The sequence below is a fragment of the Aythya fuligula genome, chromosome 1 (assembly GCF_009819795.1).
Source record: "Aythya fuligula isolate bAytFul2 chromosome 1, bAytFul2.pri, whole genome shotgun sequence".
Classification (NCBI taxonomy): domain Eukaryota; kingdom Metazoa; phylum Chordata; class Aves; order Anseriformes; family Anatidae; genus Aythya; species Aythya fuligula.
In genome coordinates this window covers 200544544-200570683 of record NC_045559.1, presented here as the reverse complement: position 1 = coordinate 200570683, position 26140 = coordinate 200544544, and the positions used below count along the sequence as shown (strand labels likewise).

Below are 26140 nucleotides of genomic sequence, written 5' to 3'. Positions count from 1 at the left end.
TTCTGCTCAGCAAAGTAACACACACCCTGAGAATTTGGGACAGATTTTCTCCTGCTGCAAAATAGCTCTGGGGTTGTTCAGGCTGCAGCTATCACTGCTTCAAAGGCTGCATGATGCAAAAATGCAGCCTGTCATGAAATGGGGAAAAAAAAGCTGATTTTTACCTGATGCTTAAAGCTCTGCTGTTGTTCCCTGAATCCTCCAGTGTGGAGGAAAACCAGATGGCAGGTGCTTGGGGTTCAGAGTGGATGAAGGTTGCATTCACCCACACAACTTTGAAGTTCAAGGCAAAATTAATGGGTCAACCCCAAGGCCTTTTGTGATCCAGTGAGCTGCAGATCTTATATAATGGTGGAAAAATGACTTTGTGAGGTCTAATGGGCACTGGCAAACTCCTAGATGCTCCATCTGGAATGGAACCCATCGTGCCTGTTGCAGCACGTACTGTGTTGTGCATAATGCCATTTTCACTTATTTGCAGCAGAGCCATGGCAGATGCCCATCCCACAAATGCTCAGTCGAAACACCTGCCTGGATACCCATTCAGCACTCTACCGTAAGTCTGAGCCTTTTAATCCAAAGCTTTGAGAGACTGAATGGTAAGTCTCTGTGTTTGGAGCAGCCCTGTCAGGTAAAATTTCAATCCTAAGTGCATTTGAGAAAGAACAGAAATGAGTCCTGATGCCAGACCAAACTCCTTGGGAAGTCTGAGCTGTTGAAATGTTGGGTATGGGCTTAGCGGGGCTTCTTCAAAAGTTCATGCTCTTTGGAAATTTAATTAGTTCCATGTGGAGCAACGGGGAAGGCGTGGTATGGTTGGTGACGGTGTCCAGCTCAGAGGGAGTGTGGAGTTACTGCTGATTGCTCCAACTGTGCTCCAGCTGCGTGTGATGACTAGCCGCCTGCTAGTTTTGCCCTGTCGTGGACACAGTTTTGTGGGAATTCATTCATAAGCTCCTGCAGGGTCTGCCAGAAACAACTGATGTTTAAAGCACCAGCCTGTCCCCAGGCTCAGGTGATGACACAAGGAAAGGGAGATGCAGCTTTTCTTTTCCACATTCTCATGAAAGAAAGAAAGACTGGCAATTCTAAGTGCTTCTGGACTAGTAAGTGGGAAAGTTAACCCGATGTAGGTAACCTTGGGGGTGGTGGGCAGCGAGTAAAATTTAGTCTGCTGGATTTGTAGGAGATGACCTTTGTAAATGCTTTCTGCCTTCTGCCAATTAGATGACTTCAGTGAGATTTGTTTTTAACCATCAAGGACATGGTAATATTTGAAGAGAAAAAAAGAAACTGCGGTCAAGCTGACACTGCATTGATTTATATCTTGTCTGAATATGCATAGTAGATAGAGCCAAATCCTTGGATGCTGGAAGTTAGAGTAGAGGGCTGTCTAATAGAGCTATGATGATTTATCTCAGCTGAGGGGTTGGCAGGAGTTAGCTGACATTTTCTTTGGCTCTGGACCACAGCGTGATGTTGGTTCTCAGCTATCAACTTATCACCTTTTATGAGTAGATGAGCGAGAAACAAATTCCAGTTTTTGCCCTCCCTCAGTCTCTACCTAATCTTGCAAGTCATTGCAAACCCCGTGTTTTTGGTTGTACTTATGTTATGTTAAAATAATGATATCACTGTTGATCTATATATGAAAATAGACTCACTTAAGTGTATTGATTGAATCATTGAGCTAAATAGACTTTTACTGAGGATCCAGGGCAGTGACTAATTTGTAGGTCTTCCTAATTACTACTTCACATCCTCAGAGGATTCGGATTGACTTGGCAATGTGGCCTGGTTGTTTTAGTTTGTATTAAGAGGGCTGTGACATGAGCCCAAGTGTGGCAGCATGATGCTTTCAGAAATGGAAGTACACTGGGCGTTTGATAACAAAAGTAATTAGGTCAGGAGCAGCTGCAATCAGTGATTTTCGTTAACACCAAAAACTGACTTTTCTGATAGTGACTTTAAATGCTTTTGTAAGTAAAATAATTTTTATTGCCAACTAGGTGTTTTTTAGAGTATTTATTTCTTAAACCATCAAAAATAAAGTAATTTAGATTTATTCTTTGGTTGTTTTGTTACACCAGAAATGTGTGCATGCATAGGTAATTTTGATAGACCTGCTATCTTGCATATTTGTGTATTATCACAAAAAATGGTAAACTGAGGATCAAGCTTTGTTGTCTTTGTTAACATTAGAAGATGTCTAAGATCGGAATAACTCCAAGCAGTGCTATTTTTAAGCTGCTATAATGGGGAAAACAAAAACAAAAAACAACTCTCTATTAGAATACAGTTCAACCATTCACTTGATTGCTATTTATCTTTTTTACTATTTTTTAATGTAGAATACAACACATGGTCCTTGAAGCAATTGCCTGCTTGGAGGTTGCTTCCACCTGTATTTATTTTGAATGATGAATGGAGTGAAGGAGCTCAGCAATAACCCGCAAAGAATGTGTAGTTCACAAGTCACTTTTTTTTTGTTTGTTTTTCATCAAACAGATTTCTGTGTGGCCAAACAGATTTTTCTGCCTACCTTATTTGTATCAGACATTTGTAAACATTTCTTACCATGTTGCAGTGGTTTTATTTTCTTGGGAGTCTAATGCAAACAATTGGAGAAAATGAAATCAGATTTCTCTTAGGTGGTGTTTTTCACCATATGATTTAAAAAATGGTTTTTATCTGCCTTGCTTTTATCTGAGAAGAATGTCTGTGAAGTGTCAGCATTCTAATAGGAAGCCACTTAATGAAATTAATTTTTCCAGTGATGAAACAGAGCATATTAGCTGCTATGGATGGATGGTGGAATCCAAAAAAGAGCTAGATTCTGGCCAGTTGTGACAACTCCTTGTGATGCCTACAGTGTGTGTTTGGATGCCTCTCAAGAGCAGTGTAGGAAGCTCTCAAATAAAGAATGTTAAGCAGAATGGTAGAAAGGGTATCCTCTTTCATCAGTTTTGCTGGCTGCATCACCCCTGATGTCATGAGTATGGGTGAGGTTTTTCTCTCCTTTTTCAGCAGTTTTTATAAAAAGCACTGTGTCCTCTCAGGAGTGCCTTTGCCATCTAGTGTAAGAACCAGGACATCCAGCAGCATTGCTGTTATGTAACAGTCTGACTCTTTTGCAGTCCCTAATTTGCCTTTTTTTTTTTTTTTTTTTTTTTTTATAATTTGCTGGTATTCTTGCAATTAAGGTTCTCAGATCTGTTTGGCAACTCACCATCTGCAAAAGAGGGCATAAGTGAACACTGGCTTTCTGTGTCTTCACAAGGTCCTTAATTAGATTTATTTTAAGTCTGAGAGTTTTAATCAAGGGAATTACCTAAGGGTGGCTTTGTCTGCTCTTGCACTTTTAGTTATGTCTTCCAAAGGATTCGTAGTGTTTGATTATAAAATACTCCAAAAGGAGTTTCACTGCATTGCTGTTAAGCATACTAAACCTTCCTGTTGTTGGAGTAGTTTGCTAGCTAGATTTATTGTGCTAAGATAATGAAGGATCGCAGGCTGCACCTGTGTTGCAAAAAATACTTGTGGTTGTCTTTTCTTCCCGCCCTGTTGACAGGATTTCTTGAGCTCAGTGTTCAGCACATTCACCTTCCGTTACCCTGCAGCATTAATAGATTTCTCTTACTTTTTTTTTTTTTTTTTTTTTTTTTTTTCCCCACTGCAGAGCTCACTGGCCTACCATATCCCCTTCCACCATAATAGCCCCTTTTGGGGTGTCATCTGCCACTAAACAACGGCAGGAGAGAGTAATAAAGGGTATCTGGGGTACAAAGGACAATGGTTTTGGTGCATGCCCTAAGTCACTGCTTTGCAGAGCCTCATTTGGCGCTTGCTGTCCCCTCAGTGTGCAGGAGAAAGGGACACTGACTTGGTGGATTTGGGAACGGGTGCAAGGGTCCTCACATCACATTGCATGCTGTGATATCTCATGGGCTGCTGCTTTATGTAAGTGCTGCACTGGGGGAATTTAGCACATGTTTTGGCTGCCAGCCTGCATGGCAGCTGAGCCCGAAGTCTTTCTGACCTCCCCACACCTAGATCCATAGCACAAGGAGAGCAAAAGTCACTCCTTTCAGAGCCCCGCATACATGTGTAGGATATTATTGTTCTGTTTATGTAGGATAGATCAGCTCAGAGGGGATAAAGTTACTGGGCTTTGTCTTTTCCCAGTTTATTTGGAACACTGGAGTGATAGTAATGCGCTAATGCCCTGCACAATATCTGATTTTAGCCTGATCTGGGAGTCAGCCTGTAAACATTTCTGGTTCAAACTGATCAAGGGTTTTGCATTCTTACTTCACAGCAGTTATTTTAAAGAACCTCATACTTCTGGAAGATGCCTGTATGTTAGTTCTGGTGGTTGTGCTCTACGTAAAGAATATTCTGACACTGTTGTACAATGGAGCCAGGCGGGAACATATTGAAACACGCATATTCTGTTTTGTTTTAAGGCTCTGAGTCTGGAAGAATCATTTCTGAAATCAATCTTGCTCTCTTTAAACACAAAACAAATAAATGGCTCTGTTTGGCCAGGCTCGGCTCTCTCCCAGGACTTCGCGTTATGCCTTGTAACCGTGTCCCTTCCGCTCCTGTGTGGATGTGCTCTATAAAATAAATAAATAGCTCTGCACTCCAGAAAGTGCCTTTTGCAGGGTCTCTCTCTCTCTCTCTCTCTCTCTCTCTCCCTGAGCTTTAAGTCTTTTTCTGTTAAAACCCATTTGGCTAATAAATTCCGTAGACAATCCGGGTGGTGGGGAATGTTTTTTTGTGGTTAATATGTGAAATACTTGAAAACTGAGCTGTTAATACAATGCTCTGTTCTCCTGTCTTTCACCTCTGTGCTGATAGTAATGGAAAATTTTGAGTGTTAAAACCCAGCTTTGGTTTTAGAGGAGGTATTAAAGCAATACCATGCATGTTTCTGCTAGGTCACGGTATTCCTGCAGCTCTTCATCATTCCTAGGACTCCTGCACCCCTCCTTGCCTGGTGCTGAAGGTGCTTTGCTTTCCACCTCTTCACCGTTTACAGACTGTGCATGCTGCACTGCTGCGAGGCTGTCACCTATTGCCAGCTACTAAGCCGCTTTTAAAATCACCACTTAAATCCCTCTTCACCTTGCCTAGATTTGAATCTTCCTTCTCGTTTGCACACCCCACCTTTCCCTAGGGAAAAGGATGCTGTTCCGCTTGCTGGGGGCTGTAGCTGGCAGTGGGGAAGAGTCTGGATGTGTCTGTTGTAATCTGATTCATGGATTCAGTGGGGAAAGTTCCAGCTAAAGTAAGGGGTGTCGGATTAGCAGCAAACCACAGCACATCCCAGCAGGACAGCGAATGCTTCATGCTTGGGTAGATAGAGGTAGAAGCTAGCAGTGTATGTGTTAACAGAAGGGAATGGCTCAGGAGCAAAATTTGAGAGAAACAGGGCAAAATGAACCTTTTACTCCTCTAGCTCATCAAGGATTAGAGAGAAAAAAGAAAGGGAAAGAAGATTTTTAAAAGAGGTAATGGCTCCTTGACAATAAAATATATATACTTAATTTATGTGGCCCTTCCTCAAGTTTCAGCTAATGTGATCCCAGTGGAACGAGGGAGGGGTTTCACAATTGCAAAACAAGCTCAGAAACCCTTTAGGTGAGGTGATAAATCAGTTAAAAAAAAACGTATGGTACACATTAAGCTGTACAAAACCATTATCTGCAGATTGACCCACATAGTTGCTTGACTTCATCATCAGGAAACATTTCACATGACTTATTTATAATGAGTAGTCTCATTAAGCACACATTATGTGTAGGATATTTGCTGTCTTTATTGCTTTATTTGTTTTATGGGAAGCATCAGGATGTTGCTACAGCACCTCCAGTCACACAAGTGCAACAGTGTATAAATGAGAACAAAATATTTATAATTTGAAATTTTCTTTAAACTAAACCTTGGTATTAATCTTTGTGATAGCAATTATTGAAAGGTAAACTTTTTTGTTGTTGTTGTTTATTTGGTTGGTTTTATTTAGTTTTAGCTATGTAAAGTTTGTGCAGCTCATGAGGTTTATGAGCAGAAAGTATTAAACAAATCTGAATATTCTTTTAGGCACAATTTTAAAATACTGCTTTAAGATCTGTTTTATCCAGGCAATGTTTTGGCAGTGTCACTAAAGCTTAAAAACAGTGTGCATATCCAAATTGCATGGTATTTATTATTTTTATTCCCAGATGTAAAGTACAATCGGAGTATAGTTTTTCTGATAACATATACATAGCTTAAGGGTTATATCCCAGGGGTGTTGCTACCCTCAAGCCATGTTTTCCTGACATGAGAAATTCCATGCTAAGGTCAAACACAAGTGTTTCAAGTATTCTGCATTTATGGAGATATATACAAGAACAAACTTAGCTCCACTCTTTGTTTACACCCTATGATAACCCACAAATATGATTAATATGACTGCCTAGAAGCATTTCTAGTCCCCAGCTAAGTGAACTAAAGTGTTTTCATTATTTTTCTCTTAGATGTGCTACAGCATATGAGGAGGCAGTGATTTAATTTTTCAAGGAAATCAAAAATATGTATTGTATATATTAAGAAATGACGTGTACTTAACCAGGGGGTGAAATGTGGCTCAAGAGGAGCAGTGAGGCTGTGACTCTTGGGTCAGTAACTTTTGCCCCAATGATATCTGGAAACTGCACCTTAGCATTGTGCCTGGCACTTTAAAAATTTATAGAAGAAACATGTGGCTGAAGCAGTTATGGAAGACAAAGGGCAGGGCCTTGTTTGGCAACATTTTATAGAGACGGTGAAAGTGGAATTCATCTGTCCAGGTTCATGTCAATGGAGAGCTATAAACACTTTCGAGGTGTAGTTCATCTTTACACTGTTTGTTAGAGTATGAACTGGGCTGTTGAAGGGTGTACTTCTCTTGATTAATGGTAAAGGAGACATAGATGACCATCTCCAATACAGGTGTCTGAACCCATGACAGGGGACTTTCTCAGTGCTGGCAAAGTGATGACCTACACCAGAGACTCAGCTAAGAGACTTTCCTTCTAGGCTACCCTATATGTTTATTATAGATGTCCTTTTATAAGCGTGTGGAACTGCCACTGACTTCCATGCAGAATACAAATGAATACAGGTTTGCATGAGGACATAGCCTAAGCCATAGACGTATTACAGCATCTCACATAACCTTGTATTATACCAGACACCTTTTTCCTTAATGTCATGAAAAATACACAATCTATTTAACCATCATAGATTGCATATTTTAGTGGCATTTTCATCTGTACCTTTAAATTGCAAGTCTTTTTATTCATTCAATACATACTGTGTAATTCCACTTACAGGGCTATAGAAACTTAAAGGTCTCTCCTTACCACATAAATGGATATGAATAGCCACTTTAGTGAACATGTTCTACAAAGGTTTATTCCCCAAAAGTTCTGAATGTCTCCTGCAAAGTGCTTGGGGGTGTGTCCCTTCAGCTCTGTTAGTAATGCTTTTATGACACTATAAGTGAGACAGGAATCCTGGCCTAGGAATGGGGCATCCTGTAAGTCATGGAGGTGTTGCACTGGCATTTCTGAAGGAATAAATATAAAAAAAGCTTCTTCAAAGCTTTTTTCAAAAAAAAAAAAATAAAGCTTCTTCAAAGCTCAAAGATGGAAATTACTCTTCCCTTCAGAATACTCATATCTCTGTTGTTTGGGCTTTTTTTTTTTTTTTTTTTTTTTTTTTTTTTTTACAGTTGGGAACAGTCATGCAAATTAGGATTTGTTTGCTCTATTTGTTTATTCTGTGTGCTCTAGGGAAGCAAGAAATATAAATGGGAAAGTGCCCATAAAACATATAATTAATAAACTGTTTTGTGTTACAGGAAGGCTATGAAGTATAGGCCTGAATATCCTGTGCTTTCAGCGTTTTGCAAATTAGAGCTTCAGTTATCCATGCAAGCAGACTTGAGCTGTATCATCCCTTCCTGGGATCTGAGCATTGCCAAAACCCAAAGGTGTTGGCTCATCCCTGTGTGTTGATGACTCTCACAGTCTGAGTGAAGCTTGTATATACATTTCTACAGGCCAGCATGCCTCTGCGAGTTTTACTGGGTGGGCATCTGCATTTTTTCCATCAAGTGTCATCATGTTATGTGAAGTCACAAATATTTGCTTGAAATGTTTAACATTAATTATGAATTCTGATGCAACCTTTCAGTCATTCCAACTGTACATATTCATCTGAGCCACTGTAGGCCTACCTCTTAGGCCTATCCTGAAACCAGCCGTTCCTACTGCTTTGAAGTCTTTTCAGCTTCTTACCTTCGGTACTTTATGGTATTTCCTTAGAGTCTGAGCATCTCAGGATGTCAATCTGTTGTCACAAGACCCCTGTGAAGAAGTTGGGAAAAGCTATTATCTCCATTTTAGAAATGAGGGAGGTGAAAAATGGGAGAAGTGGAGAGCAAGATTATGCTGCATAGAGATACGCCATTCATGCCAGTTTGGAACAAGTGCTTCACCAAAGGTAGTTAGCCCATGGGAAGAGCTGTCAGCCTAGGCATGATGCCACATCTTTGTAAAACACTTCACTGTGCCATGGTCAACTCCTGGAGTAACCCCGCAGCTCTGTGACAAAGCACTGGATGACAGAACAGTGCCATTATTCTTTTATGGAAAGAGAAGAGACATCTAACAAATATTTACCATCATAGATAATGGAGTAACATCAAGAAAAGCTTTTGATGCATTGTTTTGGCAGCCTGGACCACCTCTTGGCTCAGTTCTTTGCCTTCAGCTTAGGGGCTGTGCTCAAGCTGTAGAGCAACAGGACGAGCAAGGTGTGTAGGAGCCGTCAGATCCGCAATCTGCTCTGCTGTCACCGTTGTTGCTGAGAACTGAGCTTCAGGACCGGCTACATTTAGAGGCTACACATTCTGCATTCCTTTGAATTGTCTTTAATCCATGGTAGAAGCATCTAAAATAGGATGCAGTATAATTAAAGAATAAGCAAAACCAGAGAAAGCCTGAAGTTTTCCCTCCCACAGATCCATGTTATGTATATGTATTTTTATACAGACTTTTCAATACCTCCTCCATGCCTCTGGCACCTGAGCTTACCCCAGCTCTACAGATCTCTGCTACATAAATAGCTCTCCATCCTTGTCCCCAGATAATCTGAACCTGTTGCTGTTCAACTCCTACCCTTTCTTGCTGTGCCACCTGCACCTCAGTCTGGCAATGGTGCTGTTCCTCTCACTGGCATGGTACAAGCCTGGGGTTTCCTGAGTGAAGTCTGGGCTTTCCATTAGTTGGGAGGGGAAGATGGGTAAGGGAGCACTCTAGTTTGAGGCTCTCTTTTCACCCACAAAAGACCCCTCACGTTGCCTTCTTCCCTGCTCTGTTCTAACTTCTTAGAGAGGAGTATTTGCATTTGGACAAACATTTCCTGTTTTCAAACTGTTTTTCTATCCCACTCTCATTGTGGAATAGGTAATCAGAGATGCCATCCAAAAGGGAAGGGCAGTGATTTCTAACACTGGATAGCCACCTATAAATGTTTTAAATGTCGTGACAGTAGCAGAATGGAAATACTGCACCGAAGGACAGGAAATAAGCTTCAGGAGACTGAATCCAGTCATCTGTTGTTACAGGAAATACTATCATGTAATATCTCACTTAATAACTTGAAAATGATTCACTGTCACCCCTCATCTCTACTACCATCCTGTGTTGGTCACTGCTACTGGATAAACATGATAGGACAAAGCATGACACACAAATAGCCACTATTTAAAGACTAAACTCTGTTAGAAAGTTGGGTGAACAACTCACCAAAGAATTTGTAATCTACCTGGATTTCAACCCTTTCTGTGAAACAGGATTGTGGGTGGCAATCTGCTGCATGTCTGCACAGTAGAGCCTTTAATTGTAAACTCAGTCCAGGCCTCTTTGCTAATGAACCAATTTATGTCACATTTGACATTAGCAAACTTACTTTATTTAGATGGTAAATAAAACTGTAGAGTGGCCATAGCAGATAGAACAAAATTCCCAAAGGATTTTTGTAGCTCTGCAGCTGATAGAGGTCTGCAGCTGATATTTAGAGATAAAGTGTGGTAACTCATCAAGCAGAGAGTGATATTTCCCTTGGAATATCTTTCTTGCAATCAGTGGTTTAGAGGCTTCTTAAGCTTGTGGTTATGGATGGGCAGTTACTTGTGATAGACTGGAATTCATTAAAATAAAAGTTAGATAAGTGGAACGAAATTCTGTTGTCAGATACGTTAGAGTAAATCTAGATTTGCACTGGTGTAACAACACAGGCTTTGGTTCCTCATTCTCTTCCTTGCTAGCAAAAGTCTTTAAATATTGAATATTTGAATCCTCTCCTGGATGTGTATGTGTATATATATATAAAATAAAGCCAGAACTGGTTTGCTAACTGGTTGGCATTTATTTTGTCATTTCTTAACTGTAGCAATGAAGTTTTTACTTATCAGATATATGCTTATCAGTTTTCTAGTGTAGCATATAGGCTTATTCTACTTGAATATAATCTGATCAGCTATGAATTTTCTCCACCTGTAAATGTGTACATAAATTGTGCTTTTAGAGATTTAATGGGTGATTTAAACAGTGATTTTTTTCTGCTTTCTTTTGCAAAATTCAAATTGTGACTAACTTTCTGAAATATCAGTTCTATGGAAACTATAATAAAAATGCTTTTTGGACCAGAACTTTCTATTTTTCTCATTTATTTTCTGTTGATTTTTTTTTTTTTTTTTATATTATTTGAGGCTGATATGAAGTTGTGGAGTTCTTCCTGTAAGATTATTCATTGTCTTTCTATTCCATTTAATAATAGAACCTTTTATAAGACCTCCTTTTTTTTTTTTTTCTTTTTTTTTTTTTTTTTTTTTCCAGTGAGATCAATAGCAAAATTGATTTTGGAATAAAAGTAGAAGGGTCTCCTCTAGTTTATCACCTCTGAAAATTAAATAATTTGAATTAGGTTTGTGGTTTCATAGCATTCACAGCAGTAGTTTAGCATAGCACAATTTTATTGGATTTTTAGAAGTGCTTAACTGCTGTTAAGCAGTAAAAGTCCCAGAAAAGGGAACTTGTTAACTGGTCAATTTACTCAATCAAGCTTGACATCTATATTCATTTATATCCGATTATTGTATTACCATCAAATGGCATTTTGGACATAGAGATTCTATATTTTTATTTTGACTGTGTTTAGCAGTGATAATCTACAGCACGACTATAGCTATGACTACAGTGAGCTGTTTTGAGTTCATAGGTAATTAACAGAATTGTCAACTTATTTCTAAGTCCTTATTACGGGTAAATTTACATAAAATGCACAACATTGTGGCTGATCTGAGGCAAAACTGTGTTTTCAGAAAAAAATGCATTTTTTTTTTCTGAAATAACGTTCAGAAGTTATTAAATTTCAGAGTTCTGATTTGCTCAAAGTGCACCATATGAAAAATCACCCTGTCTGTTCCTTGGTTTCACCAAAGTATATTTAGAAATACTCGCTACATTCCTAAATTTCTTTGAGATCTATTAAGGTAGTAGTGTGTAACAGTGCAATATGATTTCAGATTCCACACTTAATTTCCCAGGCTCAGTATTTAGAAAATTTGTATTTTGAAACTGAGGGTGTAAGAAAATCATAATGAAAAACATATATTTTATTGTATTCCAGAGCATTTGGAAATCTTTTATTTTGGGCAAGACAGGAGGTGGGGAAACTGCCTGTTATTTTAGTCTTTCAGTTGTTGGGTGCAAAACCAGAATATTGACATAATAACATATTTTATGCTTTTATTTTAGTAAGGAGTATGCTCCAGGAATACAAGTGTAAGTACAAGTTGAAGCTGTTGATATTCAAGGTGGTTTAAACACAATTCTTTTAAAAAACATACATCTCTAAAGCATAACAAAAATTACTGTTAGCATTTGTTTTTAGACATGTTCCATGCCCTTCAATCTATTCAGTTCCTTAGCCTTCAGTTTATTCAGACCCTTATTCAGTTGTGTTGTAATCTTTATATTTTTTTTTTTTTTTCTTAGCTTATTATTTCTGTTTATGATTCCTTTTTATTCATCACTGACTGAAGATACTGTCACACTTGTAGAAGCTTCACATTTATTTTGCTTTCTGAGCAGGAGCCAGAAGACCCCAACTGTCATGAAATTGAAAAGGCCGGATAATAACAAATAGCAGTCTGAGCTGCCATGAAACACTAACTGCCAGTCTACCAGTTAGGGATACATCGCAGGACTACAAAACCCTGGATGCACATAACATTTTAGTAACTAAAAGGCAGTTTAGACAAAATTCAAGTTCCAAATCCAAGTAGGCAATTCATAAAGCCCATGCCCATTCCCATCCCTCTTTTCCTCACTGTTTTATTGCCTCTAAGACTTAAGCACCATAGTGTTCAGAAGTAAATCTCATATCCTTTGCACTCAAACTTCTTTCATATTTTCCTGTACCGCTGGCCACCTTTGGCAGATAGGATGGAGACTTTCTGTCTGAGCCTTGTTCATTGCTGCTGGTCATAGCACTCTCCTGGGAGGTGGATTTGAACTCCAGAGTGAAACCTGTGTTCAACTCTGAATTTCTGTTCACAAAAATGCACCTCTATTAAGAGCATCTCATCTTCCATCTGTCTTTTGAGGGGAAAGGATGAAGAAATCATCTCTACCTAAAGAGACAACTTGGGCATGTAAGTAGAGGAGGGCTGTGGGCAATGTATTATAACCTCTTCTAGGGCATAGGTCAGGCAGGCACCTGCAATAGGAGACATGAAATTTCAGAAATATCCTTTTATCTCCCTTACTACTAGCATTCTGCTCTGCCTCTAGCCAGTGTGCTGCTTTTTCTTAATTTCATTCTTAGGCATTTTCATGACCTTAATTCCAGGAACCAGATAGGCAACTCTTAGTGTCACCACACATTTATTGATTTACATCTAATTCCACTGTACTGCTCTCAAAGTGTGGCAGAAATGTTGATGACGATATGCAGTGTCACCTTACAGGCACCAGAAAACCCCTTGTGTACTGACCTTATTCAAAGTGGAGCTCAGAGAGATGCTGGAAAACACATCAGTGATTCCACAGAAAATTACTTAGATTTTTAATTAAGTCCAGAGTAGTGTATCATATCACCATGACAGAGCATCTGTAAGCAAGTAGTGTGTCTTGTTAGTTGGAGAAGCGTTGCAGGAATTTTTTGGTTTTGCTTTATGTAATAAGAATATAGGTACAGGTAACAGTTATGGATTAAAGTTGACAGTATTTTTAAATGCATTTGCTAGGTTTTCTTTTGAGATACATTGCATATGAAAATAAGGAACAATCTCTACCTGTATCTACAAACTGGGTGGGTGAGCAGCAAGAACTGGAGTTATGATAGGGCCTAATGTTGCATCTGTCCAGTGCAAAGCTGCAGGAACTTTGCCTAAATTTTTGCGGATAGAAATTTCAATGCTAGTTTGTGGAAAGAAAAAAAAAAAAAGGGAGATGCATTAGTTAGTAACATGAAATTGTGTTGCTTAGTCAAATTAATCCAAAATAGAAAATCTGGGTGATTTAAAATACTTTGTGAGGCTCAGCATCATGGAATTTCACTAAACTTTAGCTCAGTTACTTTCTACTTTCTAAGGATAGTAATATGCATTGGCAAAAATAGTCCGTCTTATTCTGACTGATTGCCTCTTCATTTGATAGAGTGGCTGTGAGAAAAGATTTAGGTATCACTGTGAGTAACTCATGAATTAGATTTCAATTCCTTATAAAATAATTGAATAAATACCCAGAGATGAAATCAGTAAAATCTAGAGGGTAATAGAAGTTTGAGTAAACAAGCAGCGTGATTTTTATAGAGAACAAATCATGCAAGACACACTTAATTGCTTGTTTTGATGGAATTACTAAATTATTAGCTGCTGCTTATATATATATATTTTTTGAGATAGACTTTCAAAAACATTAAGAGCAGTTAGGCGCCCAGCTCCTGCTGATTTTAAGAGGTTGCTACATTATCTCCTGAAGTTTTAAAGAAAAGTTCATGTTAATTGGCTTGGAGTTTAGTCTTGCTACATGACTTTTTAGACCCCCAGGAATGACTGTGCCCAGATGGATATATGTTGAGTTACAGAGAGATGCTGGCACTGCTTCCAGAACCACTATTACATGCAGACTTGCCTGATATTTTCATTAATGATTGAGAAGTTAGGCTCGAAGCAGCATGCCAATGAAATGTGTAGGCCAAAATTCACTAAGCCATGAGCATTAATATGATAATATGATACTGTAGAACAAAGACTTCCTCAAAAAAAAAAAACAAAAAACCAAAAAACAACAACAACAAAAAACTCATCAATTCCCCCTGAAAAGCAATAACCAAAGCATAAATGTTATGAGAATAACAGATTTTAAATACTTTTGGTGACAAATTCCAGATACCAGCTGGAGAAGAAAGAGGACTTTGACAACTCCTCTGACAAATAGTGATGCTCCAAAAATCTGTTACATTATACTGAATATTTTTCAGAATTCTTTCAGTTCTTCTAATTACTCTGTGAATTGAAGCAAATTCAGGTACAACTAATGCAGCCAGATCGAAGAAGGAATATAGGGTTGAGGTCTAATAACACACCTTTCTAAAACAGGTATTTTGTCTTCCAAAAGAGAAAGGAGGTGTTTCTGGGATATGTTATGGGGCAGAAGGAAATGTATGGAAGATGGCCATGGGACTGAATTGGGACCAGCAATTCAGATGGACTTACAGTGAAACTATAAGGAATGGGATGGAGAAAATAGCAAGCACAAAAACAATGAAAATAAGAAGTAAATGAATGGGAGTCTAATGGAGAAAATTGTATGGAAATGTATTAAAAGTTGAATTTTACTACTTGACAACCAATCAGTTTGTAGGAAAGTGATTCTAAGAACCATGGCAAAATCAGCGGTTAACTAAAAATTAAAAAATAGAAGAGAATATATATATATATCTATTATATTATTATATATTAATATCTATAGTTGTTGTTCCCAAGTAGCTGATTGGTCTGTGCATGGTGCATATACTCTGGTTTCTCTTCAGCTCATATATTTTGATGATTAATTGGGGCCCTCCAAGATTTCAGGCTGTGGTTCTTATAAGGTCCTACCTTAGGTACAATTACCACAGATGAAATAATGAATTTAATGGAGTCAGTGTGAGTTGATGTCAGTGGGGGCAACAATACCACAACTGAAAATGATTTCTTGGAAAAGAAAATAAAGGAAAATGAAACACTCTTAAAGCTGAACTTCAGTACACTCAGGGATTAAGTGAAATGTCTTATTCTCCATGCTTCTAGTCAGTTAAAGAGTCTATGGAGGCATACAGCAACATAAATTTTGGTTCTAAAAGATCATTGGAATTAAAATAAATTAGTCTTCTCTGATCAGTACTATCTACTTTCAGATCTGAAGTTTGAAGATGATGAATTTATCAGCTGATAGTCTCTGAGATAATAGACGTAAATCTCAGTTATACAGCAAACTCTGTACCAGTTTGAAAAGTGGCCTGAAAGGATAAATTTCAAGTAACTGTTTTCACCCTATGTGCATTACAAAACAAGAGAAAAGAACAATACAGGGCATAAAACAAGGTTTCTTATAAATTACAAGATAAACTCATGTGGAACTATTTCTCAAATAGTTATTCATGAAAGACCATTTCAGTATACCTAAGATTAGGATTCTATTTCTAAATTTCTGTTAGTTTGAATCAATCAACACTTACTTTCACCATGGATAGAATTTAATGCCTTTTTAATTGCCCTTTTGTGATGTCATGTAGCTCTCTCTCTCTTGAGAGGCAGCTTGAGGTGAGGCAGGTTACTTGAAAGCATATAAAATCACACAAGACACACATGTCAAGTAGATGAATCTCACCCTTTATTGGCAGCAATTAACACTGAATTACACAGTCTCACAAGATCCTTTTGTAGCTCTACACAGTTAACTTGTGTTTTTGCTACTGTGGATACATCAATAGCTCCTGAAGCACTCCTGTCAACTACCTGTTTTTCAAATAATTTATGACTATTTTGAATTGCATAGGTGCCAGCAGAGATTCTTAACAAACTTCACTGAATGCTTCCTTATACAGTGAAAACTTGTCTTTTATTACTATCCTTCATTTTCAATTCTTGGCAAGCTGTTAACTCTTTGATTGATCTCTCCTCTTAACTCTTGAGAGTGTAATTTCTTAAAGACACTTTGGTAAAAGACCTTATTAATATTTTTGTAAATACAAGCAGAATAACCAACCTCATCTGGATTCTTTTGTCTCCTCTAAAGGAAGAGACTTCAAAAGTTAGTGAAGAATGTGTCCTGTACATTAAACCAGCTTGACTTTTCTCTGCTTTGCCACATCTTTGTACTACATCTACTAATTTCCTCCTTTTTATAGATTGTCTCTGCTGTAGCTCCAGAGGTCCCTCTAAAACTCTTTTTACACTTTATCTGTTACAGCTGATAATCGGAAATTCCTGACTGTGATTCACTTCAGTGGAGGGGGAATTCATTGGATTATTAAAGTGAAAAAAAAGATGCAGAACCAAGAAACAGGGAAAGACAGCAAGACTGTAAAGAAGGAGAAAAGATAATAAAGAAGAAGAAAACAGGCCATGAGAGTATTAAATGCAAGCCTTTGGCAACTACTTAATGCTGTCTATATCTGCAGCTTAACACCTATTAGACAGTGGCCACGTAAATATTTTATTTTACCTTGGATTTTATTGTTAGCCATCCACTGACATTTCCACTTGAGGATTTATTGCTTCAAGACTTGACCTGGGAAAGGTCATTAAAAATAGGAATGGTCCTTTTTCATTAAGTGTGTCATTCTTTAGTGAAAAGGATGTACCTATTAATGGTAAATGTGCCCATTCCATGGCATTCTGCTGGATTTCTTGTATATGAACAACTGGGCTGCTGAAGTGATTTGGCTTCCCTGAAGTCAGATGTGCATTAAGGATTATTTTTTTTTCCATCTGTAATACAGAGGTACAAGAAGGTGCAAAATAAATCACAACTGTGCAGTTACTGGTATTTTAACTATAGATAAAATCAAAATAGATTGCCAACAGAAAATGTTGCTGTTTACAAATGTGAATCATTGGTGCTTCAGTAAATGTTTGGAGTTCTTTTCTACCTAAGGTCTCATTATACAGAAAGAAATCCCTCTATATGGAATAAATCATGATCAAAATATGTAGAAATATCACCCAAATTTGGCTAGAATGAAGCACAGATCCATTATTAGATCCATCCTAGAGTGAGACTGGGGAAAAGCATACTTTTTATTAACAAGAAAACTCTGTTTCTGACCCATTTTTTTTTCCAGAGAACATCTTCCTGATGGCCAATAAAAGAACAGAAATGGAAGCATCATTGCTGAATTCATTAAGAGTCCTCCAATCAATTCTATTACCAGTCAAAACTTGTTATATACAATTGCAAAAATGTGACCAAAACCCATTAATTTCCAAAACTCATGAGTGAATTTTTCTTGGCTATTTCTGCTTTCAGAAATGTGTGTTGTAGCATGATTTATCACTATTGTTATTAATATGTTCTAGAAAACTTAAGTAAGACCCATTTTTAAGATTTATCTAATGGTATTTTCTACAACTGCCTTTGAAATCCATTCTTGGTTCTAATCATCACTGGCCTGACACTTCTACCTGGTCGCTCAGCCAACATTTCCTTTTGCTTGGTTCTTGAACCCCCACTTATATCCTCTTTTTTGTCATGTATTCTGTGCCAGGTAAGAAGATAATCTTACCCAATAATTCTTATTTAAATGGTAGGTATAGATAAATCTGCATGCATGTGTGAATGTGGGATTCTCTTTTTTTGTTGTTGTTGTTGTTTCTGTTGGGCAGTGCACTTAGGTAGGAATTTTTTTATTTTATTTTATTTTTTTTTTGTAGGAGGTTGATGACAATAGGTTATGTCTGTTGGTCACCTCATGCAGTTACATGAAGGACAATACTTTAGAAATAAATCTATTTGTATTTATCTACTTATTTATTTCTCATAGTATTTCTCCAGAGATTATTTCAATTGGCCATTTATTTTATTTGTGCTTCATTTGTTAGGATTCTTTTAAAATTGGTAATGTCTTTTTGTAATGCTGGAAGCTTTGATCTAACCTGTTGCCTGTGTCAAGAAAGCTATCACTTCTTGGTAGTTTATGAGTACAGTCCAAATTGCGTTATCTGTTTTATATCAGTGCTTCACAATTACACCTATATGTTAGAAGTGTTGTGAAAGAATCCTAGGGTTCAAAATATGAGATCATTACTTACACAATGTTGAGAAAGAAAATTTTTGCAGCACATTTGAATCTTTATGGTCAGACTCCACCCATTTTCTAGAGAAGGACATAGTAGTCTTGTGGTGATGCTGGTGATGTCAGTGCAGATGAACCACTGAATAGATAATCTTTGTGTAAGTGACATATGGAACGGTACCAGAAATTCACTGCTTTACTCAGTGTCCTAAGAAATGGCATGCTGTGGAATGCAGGAAAGAAAGCTGATGCAGATGCATAGCCAACACTAATCCATAGATCTTAAAGAGGTTATAAAGAGAAGTCTGGGACATGTGACAGAATGGGTCTTTTTGCCATTAACAGAGTCTTTTACTCAACATTTCCTGGAATGGCAATAATAACCTTTGGTTCTTCCATGCAGAGCACTCAGGAGACGTTGTAAATAGTTCTTATAACAAACTTGATGCATGCATGTAAGACAAAGCTATATTGGACAAAACCAGAACATGTTGCCAGAAGCAGGATTAGACCTACTGGCTCGTGGGTCTCATTTCCATGCTTACATACCAGAAACCACTCTTCCTTAAGGATATGAGGCTATTGAGCTCTTATGAAGTTCTTTCCAAGCTTGCCTAACCTCTCTGTGGGTAAAGTAGTTTCAGGAGTTCTGCTCATTCTCATGAAAGTAAACTAATTGAGGTTTTCCAAACTTTAGATTAGCCATTTAATGTACCATGACCCTTGAAGAACAAGCCAAGTACACATTCTGTCCCACTCTTCCATAACTTATTAGAGAGCTGCTCTGGGTTTCAAAACCTCCCTGGGGACCAGAGAACACTGACTTGTGCCAGGGAAAACAAAGCAGGGAGTTTGAAGGGATTGGAAGACAAGGGCTTGTTTCTCACAGGCCAGGAAATAGGAAGTGAAAAGCCAAAACTCTGTTTGGGACTGGAAGTAAAATAAAATTTTCACGCCCTCTTTACCTTTTCTCCCTGAGACTGTCAAAACAGTTTTTAAAATTAGTAAACCAGATGTGGCTAACCATATCAATTTGAATTTTCTGCATAGTCTTAATTGCTTTCTGTAAAAGTTTTGCTTCTCTTACTGGTCTGGGAAGTGTTCTCTGCCACACTAGGTATGGACAGAGAAGAGGACAATCTTTTCGCCAGTACATAAAGAAGTGTTTAATGAAAAGACACAACACTGTTTTTAGTAATAGGAGACAGGCAGTGCAAGACATGTCCTATTTTTTACATAGGAGGCTATTGTTGTGAACATTGACCAAGTTGTTCAGGAGCGTGGGCTCTCACTCACACATGGGGCTGGGGGCTTTCATATCTCAGCTCTGTGTTAATACCAGATGCTTTTCTCTGCATTTGTGATCATAGTTACTATGAAACAAGGGGTTTAAAAAAGTAATTATATATAGCTTTCTACTTCTGTTCCATTCTGAGTAGCCCAGAAATGCCCATCCCAACTGCAGCCACGTATGGGGTTGCCATCCAGACCTCTAAACAAATGTTATTGTGAGTTTTTCTCACTAGAGTTTCCTGTCAGCTCCCAGAAATGTCCTCAGTGAGGAGTTTTTGGAGAAAATGTTGCAGGCAGTGTTGGGAGGACACAAAGAAGTGTCTAGCTTAATCAGGTGTATTTTATAGCTGTTAGTAGAGCAGAAGGGAGATGTTAGAAGGATGTTCTTGCTCTCCTGGGGGTCTGGAAATATGGGGTTAAACTCCTTCATGCTAGGCATATAAAAACCCTTTTACTCTAATCTGTAGGTGCCATATAAGAAGTTGTTTTACATTTTTATTATTATTTTTTTTTCTTTAAGACATCTTAAAATGCAAAAATGAAGGGTCAGTCGAGGTGGGTGTGCAGAAAGGAATGATTTATGCTGCAGTCCCAGGAGGTGTGATGCCAGCTGTGATTCTCAGTCTAAGCCGTACTTCAAGGAGAAGCTTAAATCTGAGGGAATGTGTGAGTTTGGGCACAGTCATTCTAGGGCATTTTGCCCTTTCTGGTTTCCACTTGCTCCGTACACTGCTTGTTCTGATTCCCAGCCTCAGCTGCTTCACTTGTCCTGACTGAGTCTTGTAGGTCAAGTATCTGATTCTGTTTTGAGAAATCCATGGACATCACTGTGTTCCCATGGATGCAGCAATGCTGAGTGTCTCCAGGCTCTTCCTTTTTCTTAGGTATCTGTATGGTGCTTCTCCCACTCTATAAGCTGACATAACAGAGTACCAAAAGTAAAACCCAAAGCAACCCACGATAGTTCTGTGATATCAGTAGAACTATGCATTATTTATGCACACTTTAATTTTAATGAAGAGGAATGCCATTTACTCATTAGTTTAGAAACCAAAAATAGCCACCACGTGTATGTTGACTCTGAGCTGTCTCCCTTTCCAGATATTACATTTTTATTCCACTTTATTCCACTTCCCAGACAGAAGATATTAAATGTCAATGTTTGACAGTTTTTTTTTTTTTTTTTTTTTTACTCTACCCATAAGTAATGCATATCAGCACTTACTGTAAGGGGTGACTGCAATCCAGATGGAAGGTTCTTATTCATAGCCCCACTCTGTGATATACTGAAATCAATTACAACACAGTGTGATATGATAATAAAAGTTATGTCATTTAAGGAATAGGTAGGACTCAAGCAGATTCTTTTTCAGTACCCTGAGAACAGGACGATGAACATTAGTATGAAGTGCTATGGCCATGGCTGTGAATGGCCATGGGTAATCTCCTGGTTGAAGAGCCACATTTTCTTTGTTTTAACTTAGATCATAATGTTACCTTCTGGTTTCCTATTTCTTGCTCAGGTCATTCAGAGTATAGTTCCCTTAGGACATCTGAGCCAGTTTGCTCTGCAGCAGCAGAATGGCTCTGATTTTCCAGGGGACCATCCATCCTGGCTTATTCACCATGTGAGTAAGTTGTACAGTTAGAAAAGTGCTCCGAAGTGACCCTGAAAAGATTTTACATGATGAACAGTCTTTTATTAAACAGACTTGTCTGAATTTTGACAACCCAAATGGTCAGTATATAAAAATGGAAAATGCAAAAACTGTTGTACGTAAAATAGGCTGGCCAAAGACAGAAAAAACGTCTTCCTACTAACTTCAGACTCAGTGTTGTAAGAAGGAAAAATTGCACCTGGAATTTCTTTCACTTTCTCAGTAGAACCTCACAGGAACAGTGCCAGAGTGGTAAATCTTATTTTATATATGCATTTTTAAGTAGAAGAGTATATAGTAGACAAAGTGATGGGGAAGCGACATCTCAAGCTTGTAAACACACTCCATCCAATTGCTTTAACCTACAAATTTTACTTTGCTTTTGAAATTGAAGTGTGAGATAGGTTTGTGTCCAATATGTTCAGCCGATTGAGGAAATATCCCTTGTTCTTGGAATGCTTTCATTAGACCTTGGTAATTTTTAATACATTTACTACCATATTTCATTGAAATGGCCCCTTAAAACACAATTAATAAGGTCACTGTTGCAAAAGATATAACATAAATGTGTAAGAGGTTAGTCCAGGGCTAAAAGTAAAGGGATGAGTTGTTCCTTCCCTAGGCTATGCTGGAATTATGAAAAGAAAAATAAAATAAAGGCTGGTAGAAAAGTGCAATACATAGCAAAAAGCATCATGAAACAGGCAAAGAAAAGGAATGGAAAGGCTAGAAAAGGTGGTAGTAAGCAGCAAAGGACTCAAAATTAGTAAAGAAATGGTAGAAAGAGCCTAGAGGGGCAGGGAACAAGGCGTTACTATGAATAGCCAGTATCTCTTGGGAAGAAATATCTGTCATCTTGTTATATCCATACAAATTGACACTTCTATCACAGTTAGAGTCAGTGATGTTCTGCAAATGCTCCACTGCAAAAATGTTAAAGACATACTGATGAAAATGTCATTTTTATTTTATTTTTTTAAAGTGCAAGTAAGGATATTAAGGTTCAATTCCTAACTGCTGACAAATCCCAAGTCTTAGTAGTTCTCTGTAAGTTACAGTTCTGACATTTATTACATTGGGGTGACTACTGAAGCCCAAGAATATAAATGTATCTGCATGAATGAATCCTAACTGAAAGCATTCCCAAGGTCTTCCCATTATGGCACCATATTTCCAATTGTTTATAACTTCATCATTTCCCTTGCTGAATGCATCAAGTGTTTGTGAATGTGCTTGTGAGGATTAGATTGTCCTTCCTGAGAGGAGGAGGACTGCATATGAGCGTGCTTTCTCTATGGAAGAGTTGCTTGCGTGGAAATATGGATTTGGTAATCAGCTAATATCCAAACATTTGACTGTGTATCCTTGCTATATTCTTAACTCTCTTTTTTTTTTCTTTTTTTTTCCATTGTAATATTTATAGCTTTATTAACTAACAACTCTTCTTTTATGGAATTCAGAAGACAGCTGTTTCTCTCTACATCACATTAGGAGATCAAAGATTAAAAACTATGGTTGTTCTGAAAGCAATTTTGCTACTGTCGTGGTTCCGCTTGAGTGGGCAGCCGAGCTCCACCACAGCCGCTCTCTCACTCCCCCTCCTCAAAGAGGAATGGGGAGAAAATATGTGAAAAGGGCTCAAGGGTTGAGATAAAGACGAGAAAATCACACAATAATTATTGTAACGGGCAAAACAGACTCGGCATAAGGATATAGTAAGATTTATTGCCTATTACTAACAAGTGAGAGAAGTGAGAAAACAAAGGAAAAAAAAAACAAAAGCACCTTCCCCCCCATCCACCCTCTTCCACCTCCTCCCCCCGAGCGGCGCAGGGGAATGGGGGAATGGGGGTTATGGTCAGTCTACAGCATTTCTTCTCTGCCGCTCCTTCTTGGTCACTCTCGTCCCCTGTGCTGTGGGGTCCCACCCACGGGATGCAGTCCTTGATGAACTGATCCGGTGTGGGCTTCCCACAGGCAGCAGCTCTTCCAGAACTGCTCCAGATATGGGTCCGTACCACGGGGTCCATCCCTCAGGAGAAAACTGCTCCAACCTGGCTCCCCTACGGGCAGCAGCTCCTGCCAGGTCACCTGCTCCTGCGTGGGCTCCTCTCCACGGGCTACAGGTCTGGCCCGGAATCTGCTCCGGCAGGGGTCTTCCACAGGCGGCAGCCTCCGTCGGTGCAGGGCCATCTGCTCCACCGTGGTCTTCTCCACGGGCTGCAGCGTGGAACCCTGCTCCACCGTGGTACTCCATGAACTGCAGGGGGACATCCTGCTTCACCATGGTCCTCACCACAGGCCACAGGGGACTTCTGCTCCGGCGCCTGGAGCACTTCTCCCCCTCCCTCTACACTGACCTTGGCACCTGCAAGGCTGTTCTCTCACTCCTGGCTGCTGTCTGGCGCAGCGTTTTTTCCCTGTCTTAAATATGCTCTCACAGAGGCGCAAAACAACATCGCTTATTGGCTCAGATCTGGAAAACAATGGGGCCCTTCCCAAACATGGGGCAGCTTCTAGATCTTTCTCACAGAAACCACCCCTATGGCTCCCTGCTACCAAAACCTTGCCACGTAAACCCACTACAGCTACCCAGTTCAGTCTTACCTCAATAAAGTAAAGATCTATGGTGCCAGACTTGGGGAGAAGTTGTATGTGCAATGAGGTCAGAAAACTTGCCAAATAATTCCCATTTACTGTATAGTTACACATTAAAATGGTCTAGAATCAGCTCCATGTTAGGTATATTAAAATAAACCTAATACTAAATACCTTTGTATCTGGCTGTCTGATCATGTAGGTTCATATTTCCATTAAGAAAAGCAAATGAGACAATGCATCTCAGCGTGGCTATTTCATGATTCAGATCACCAGCTCATTTCCTCACTGACTGTTCTCAAGTCAAACATAGTCTTAGATTCCATTGCTCAGATTTTCAAGCAAGAATTTCTCTGGTACTGTATCACTTTCATCTGTACACTCTAAAATATGTCAACCATTGCTTCTTCAATAATTTTGACACCGTCTCCCACAGCATTCTCTTCAAGAAACTGGCTGCTCTTGGCTTGGACTGGCGCACGCTTCGTTGGGTTAGAAACTGGCTGGATAGCCGGGCCCAAAGAGTCGTGGTGAATGGAGCCAAGTCCAGTTGGAGGCCAGTCACTAGTGGCGTCCCCCAGGGCTCAGTGCTGGGGCCGGTCCTCTTTAATATCTTCATTGATGATCTGGACGAGGGCATCGAGTGCACCCTCAGTAAGTTCGCAGATGACACCAAGTTAGGTGCGTGTGTCGATCTGCTTGAGGGTAGGAAAGCTCTGCAGGAGGATCTGGATAGGCTGCACCGATGGGCTGAGGTCAACTGCATGAAGTTCAACAAGGCCAAGTGCCGGGTCCTGCACCTGGGGCACAATAACCCCAAGCAGAGCTACAGGCTGGGAGAGGAATGGTTGGAGAGCTGCCAGGCAGAGAAGGACCTGGGAGTGATGGTGGATAGTCGGCTGAATATGAGCCAGCAGTGTGCTCAGGTGGCCAAGAAGGCCAACGGCATCCTGGCTTGTATCAGGAACAGTGTGGCCAGCAGGGCTAGGGAGGTGATCGTCCCCCTGTACTCGGCTCTGGTGAGGCCGCACCTCGAGTACTGTGTTCAGTTTTGGGCCCCTCGCTACAAGAAGGACCTATAGGTGCTCGAGCGGGTGCAGAGAAGGGCGACGAAGCTGGTGAGGGGCCTGGAGAACAAGTCCTACGAGGAGCGGCTGAGGGAGCTGGGCTTGTTCAGCCTGGAGAAGAGGAGGCTCAGGGGTGACCTTATCGCTCTTTATAGGTACCTCAAGGGAGGCTGTAGCGAGGTGGGGGTTGGCCTGTTCTCCCACGTGCCTGGTGACAGGACGAGGGGGAATGGGCTTAAGTTGAGCCAGGGGAGTTTTAGGTTAGATGTTAGGAAGAACTTCTTTACTGAAAGGGTTGTGAGGCATTGGAACAGGCTGCCCAGGCAAGTGGTGGAGTCACCATCCCTGGAAGTCTTCAAAAGACGTTTAGATGTAGAGCTTAGGGAAATGGTTTAGTGGGGACTGTTAGCGTTAGGTCAGAGGTTGGACTCGATGACCTTGAGGTCTCTTCCAACCTAGAAAATTCTGTGATTCTGTAATTTCCATGATTGCATATAGTTCTGTTTCAAGATGAAATAGATATATAAGCAACTGTCTCTAATGCTGCTGCTTTCTGACAGACTTTCAGAAATATAGGATTTGTATTAATTGTTACAAAAAGGACAACTTGCTTAAGGCAATTATGTTCGATGAACTAAGTATGCAGAGACTGCATATATGTAGATAGTGTCAGTTGCCATTATGTGTTCTCAACTAGATATCTCTGAAGATGCAAAACTAGAATTGACAGTGTATGAAGTAGGAATAGTGTTTTGTTTCAGATGGGACAAAATGGAAGAAAAAAGCACTGTCAATTTTTGTCACTGCATTTTGAAATTTTGCTAAAACAGAAAGCAAGCACTGTCAGAGCATTATGCTGACTGTTCTTTTTGTTTACTTGCAGTGAGATTAAATTCTATTGATAAATTATCCTTTCCAATATCCTGGGGTCTGTGTACAGGGAATTTCTGTAGTGCAGCATACTAGAAAAGAACAGTTTGGAGCATTTACATTGAGAAAGGGTTGCCAGGGGGAATGAATCCAAATGTCTCTGAAATAGTAAAGCTCTTAGGAAACTTAAAGATATAGAAGATAAGTTAGTTTGCATTCTAGGCTATGTACTGATCCTAACTGCTATCAAAAAAGCTGGAAAAGAAAGAA

General features: G+C 39.3%; 1 protein-coding gene across 4 annotated transcripts in view; it reads left to right on the top strand.

Moving 5' to 3' along the window:
* The window catches only part of DLG2 (discs large MAGUK scaffold protein 2), an 883769-nt gene that overhangs the window by 12305 nt on the left and 845324 nt on the right, over nucleotides 1-26140 (top strand). Inside the window, exon 2 of one of the 4 annotated variants that reach the window (XM_032198456.1) lies at nucleotides 482-556. The exons of the other annotated variants lie outside the window; for them this stretch is intronic. Coding sequence (XP_032054347.1) covers nucleotides 482-556 — 75 coding nt within the window. The remainder of the gene's footprint in view (nucleotides 1-481; nucleotides 557-26140) is intronic. 4 annotated transcript variants of the gene reach the window in all.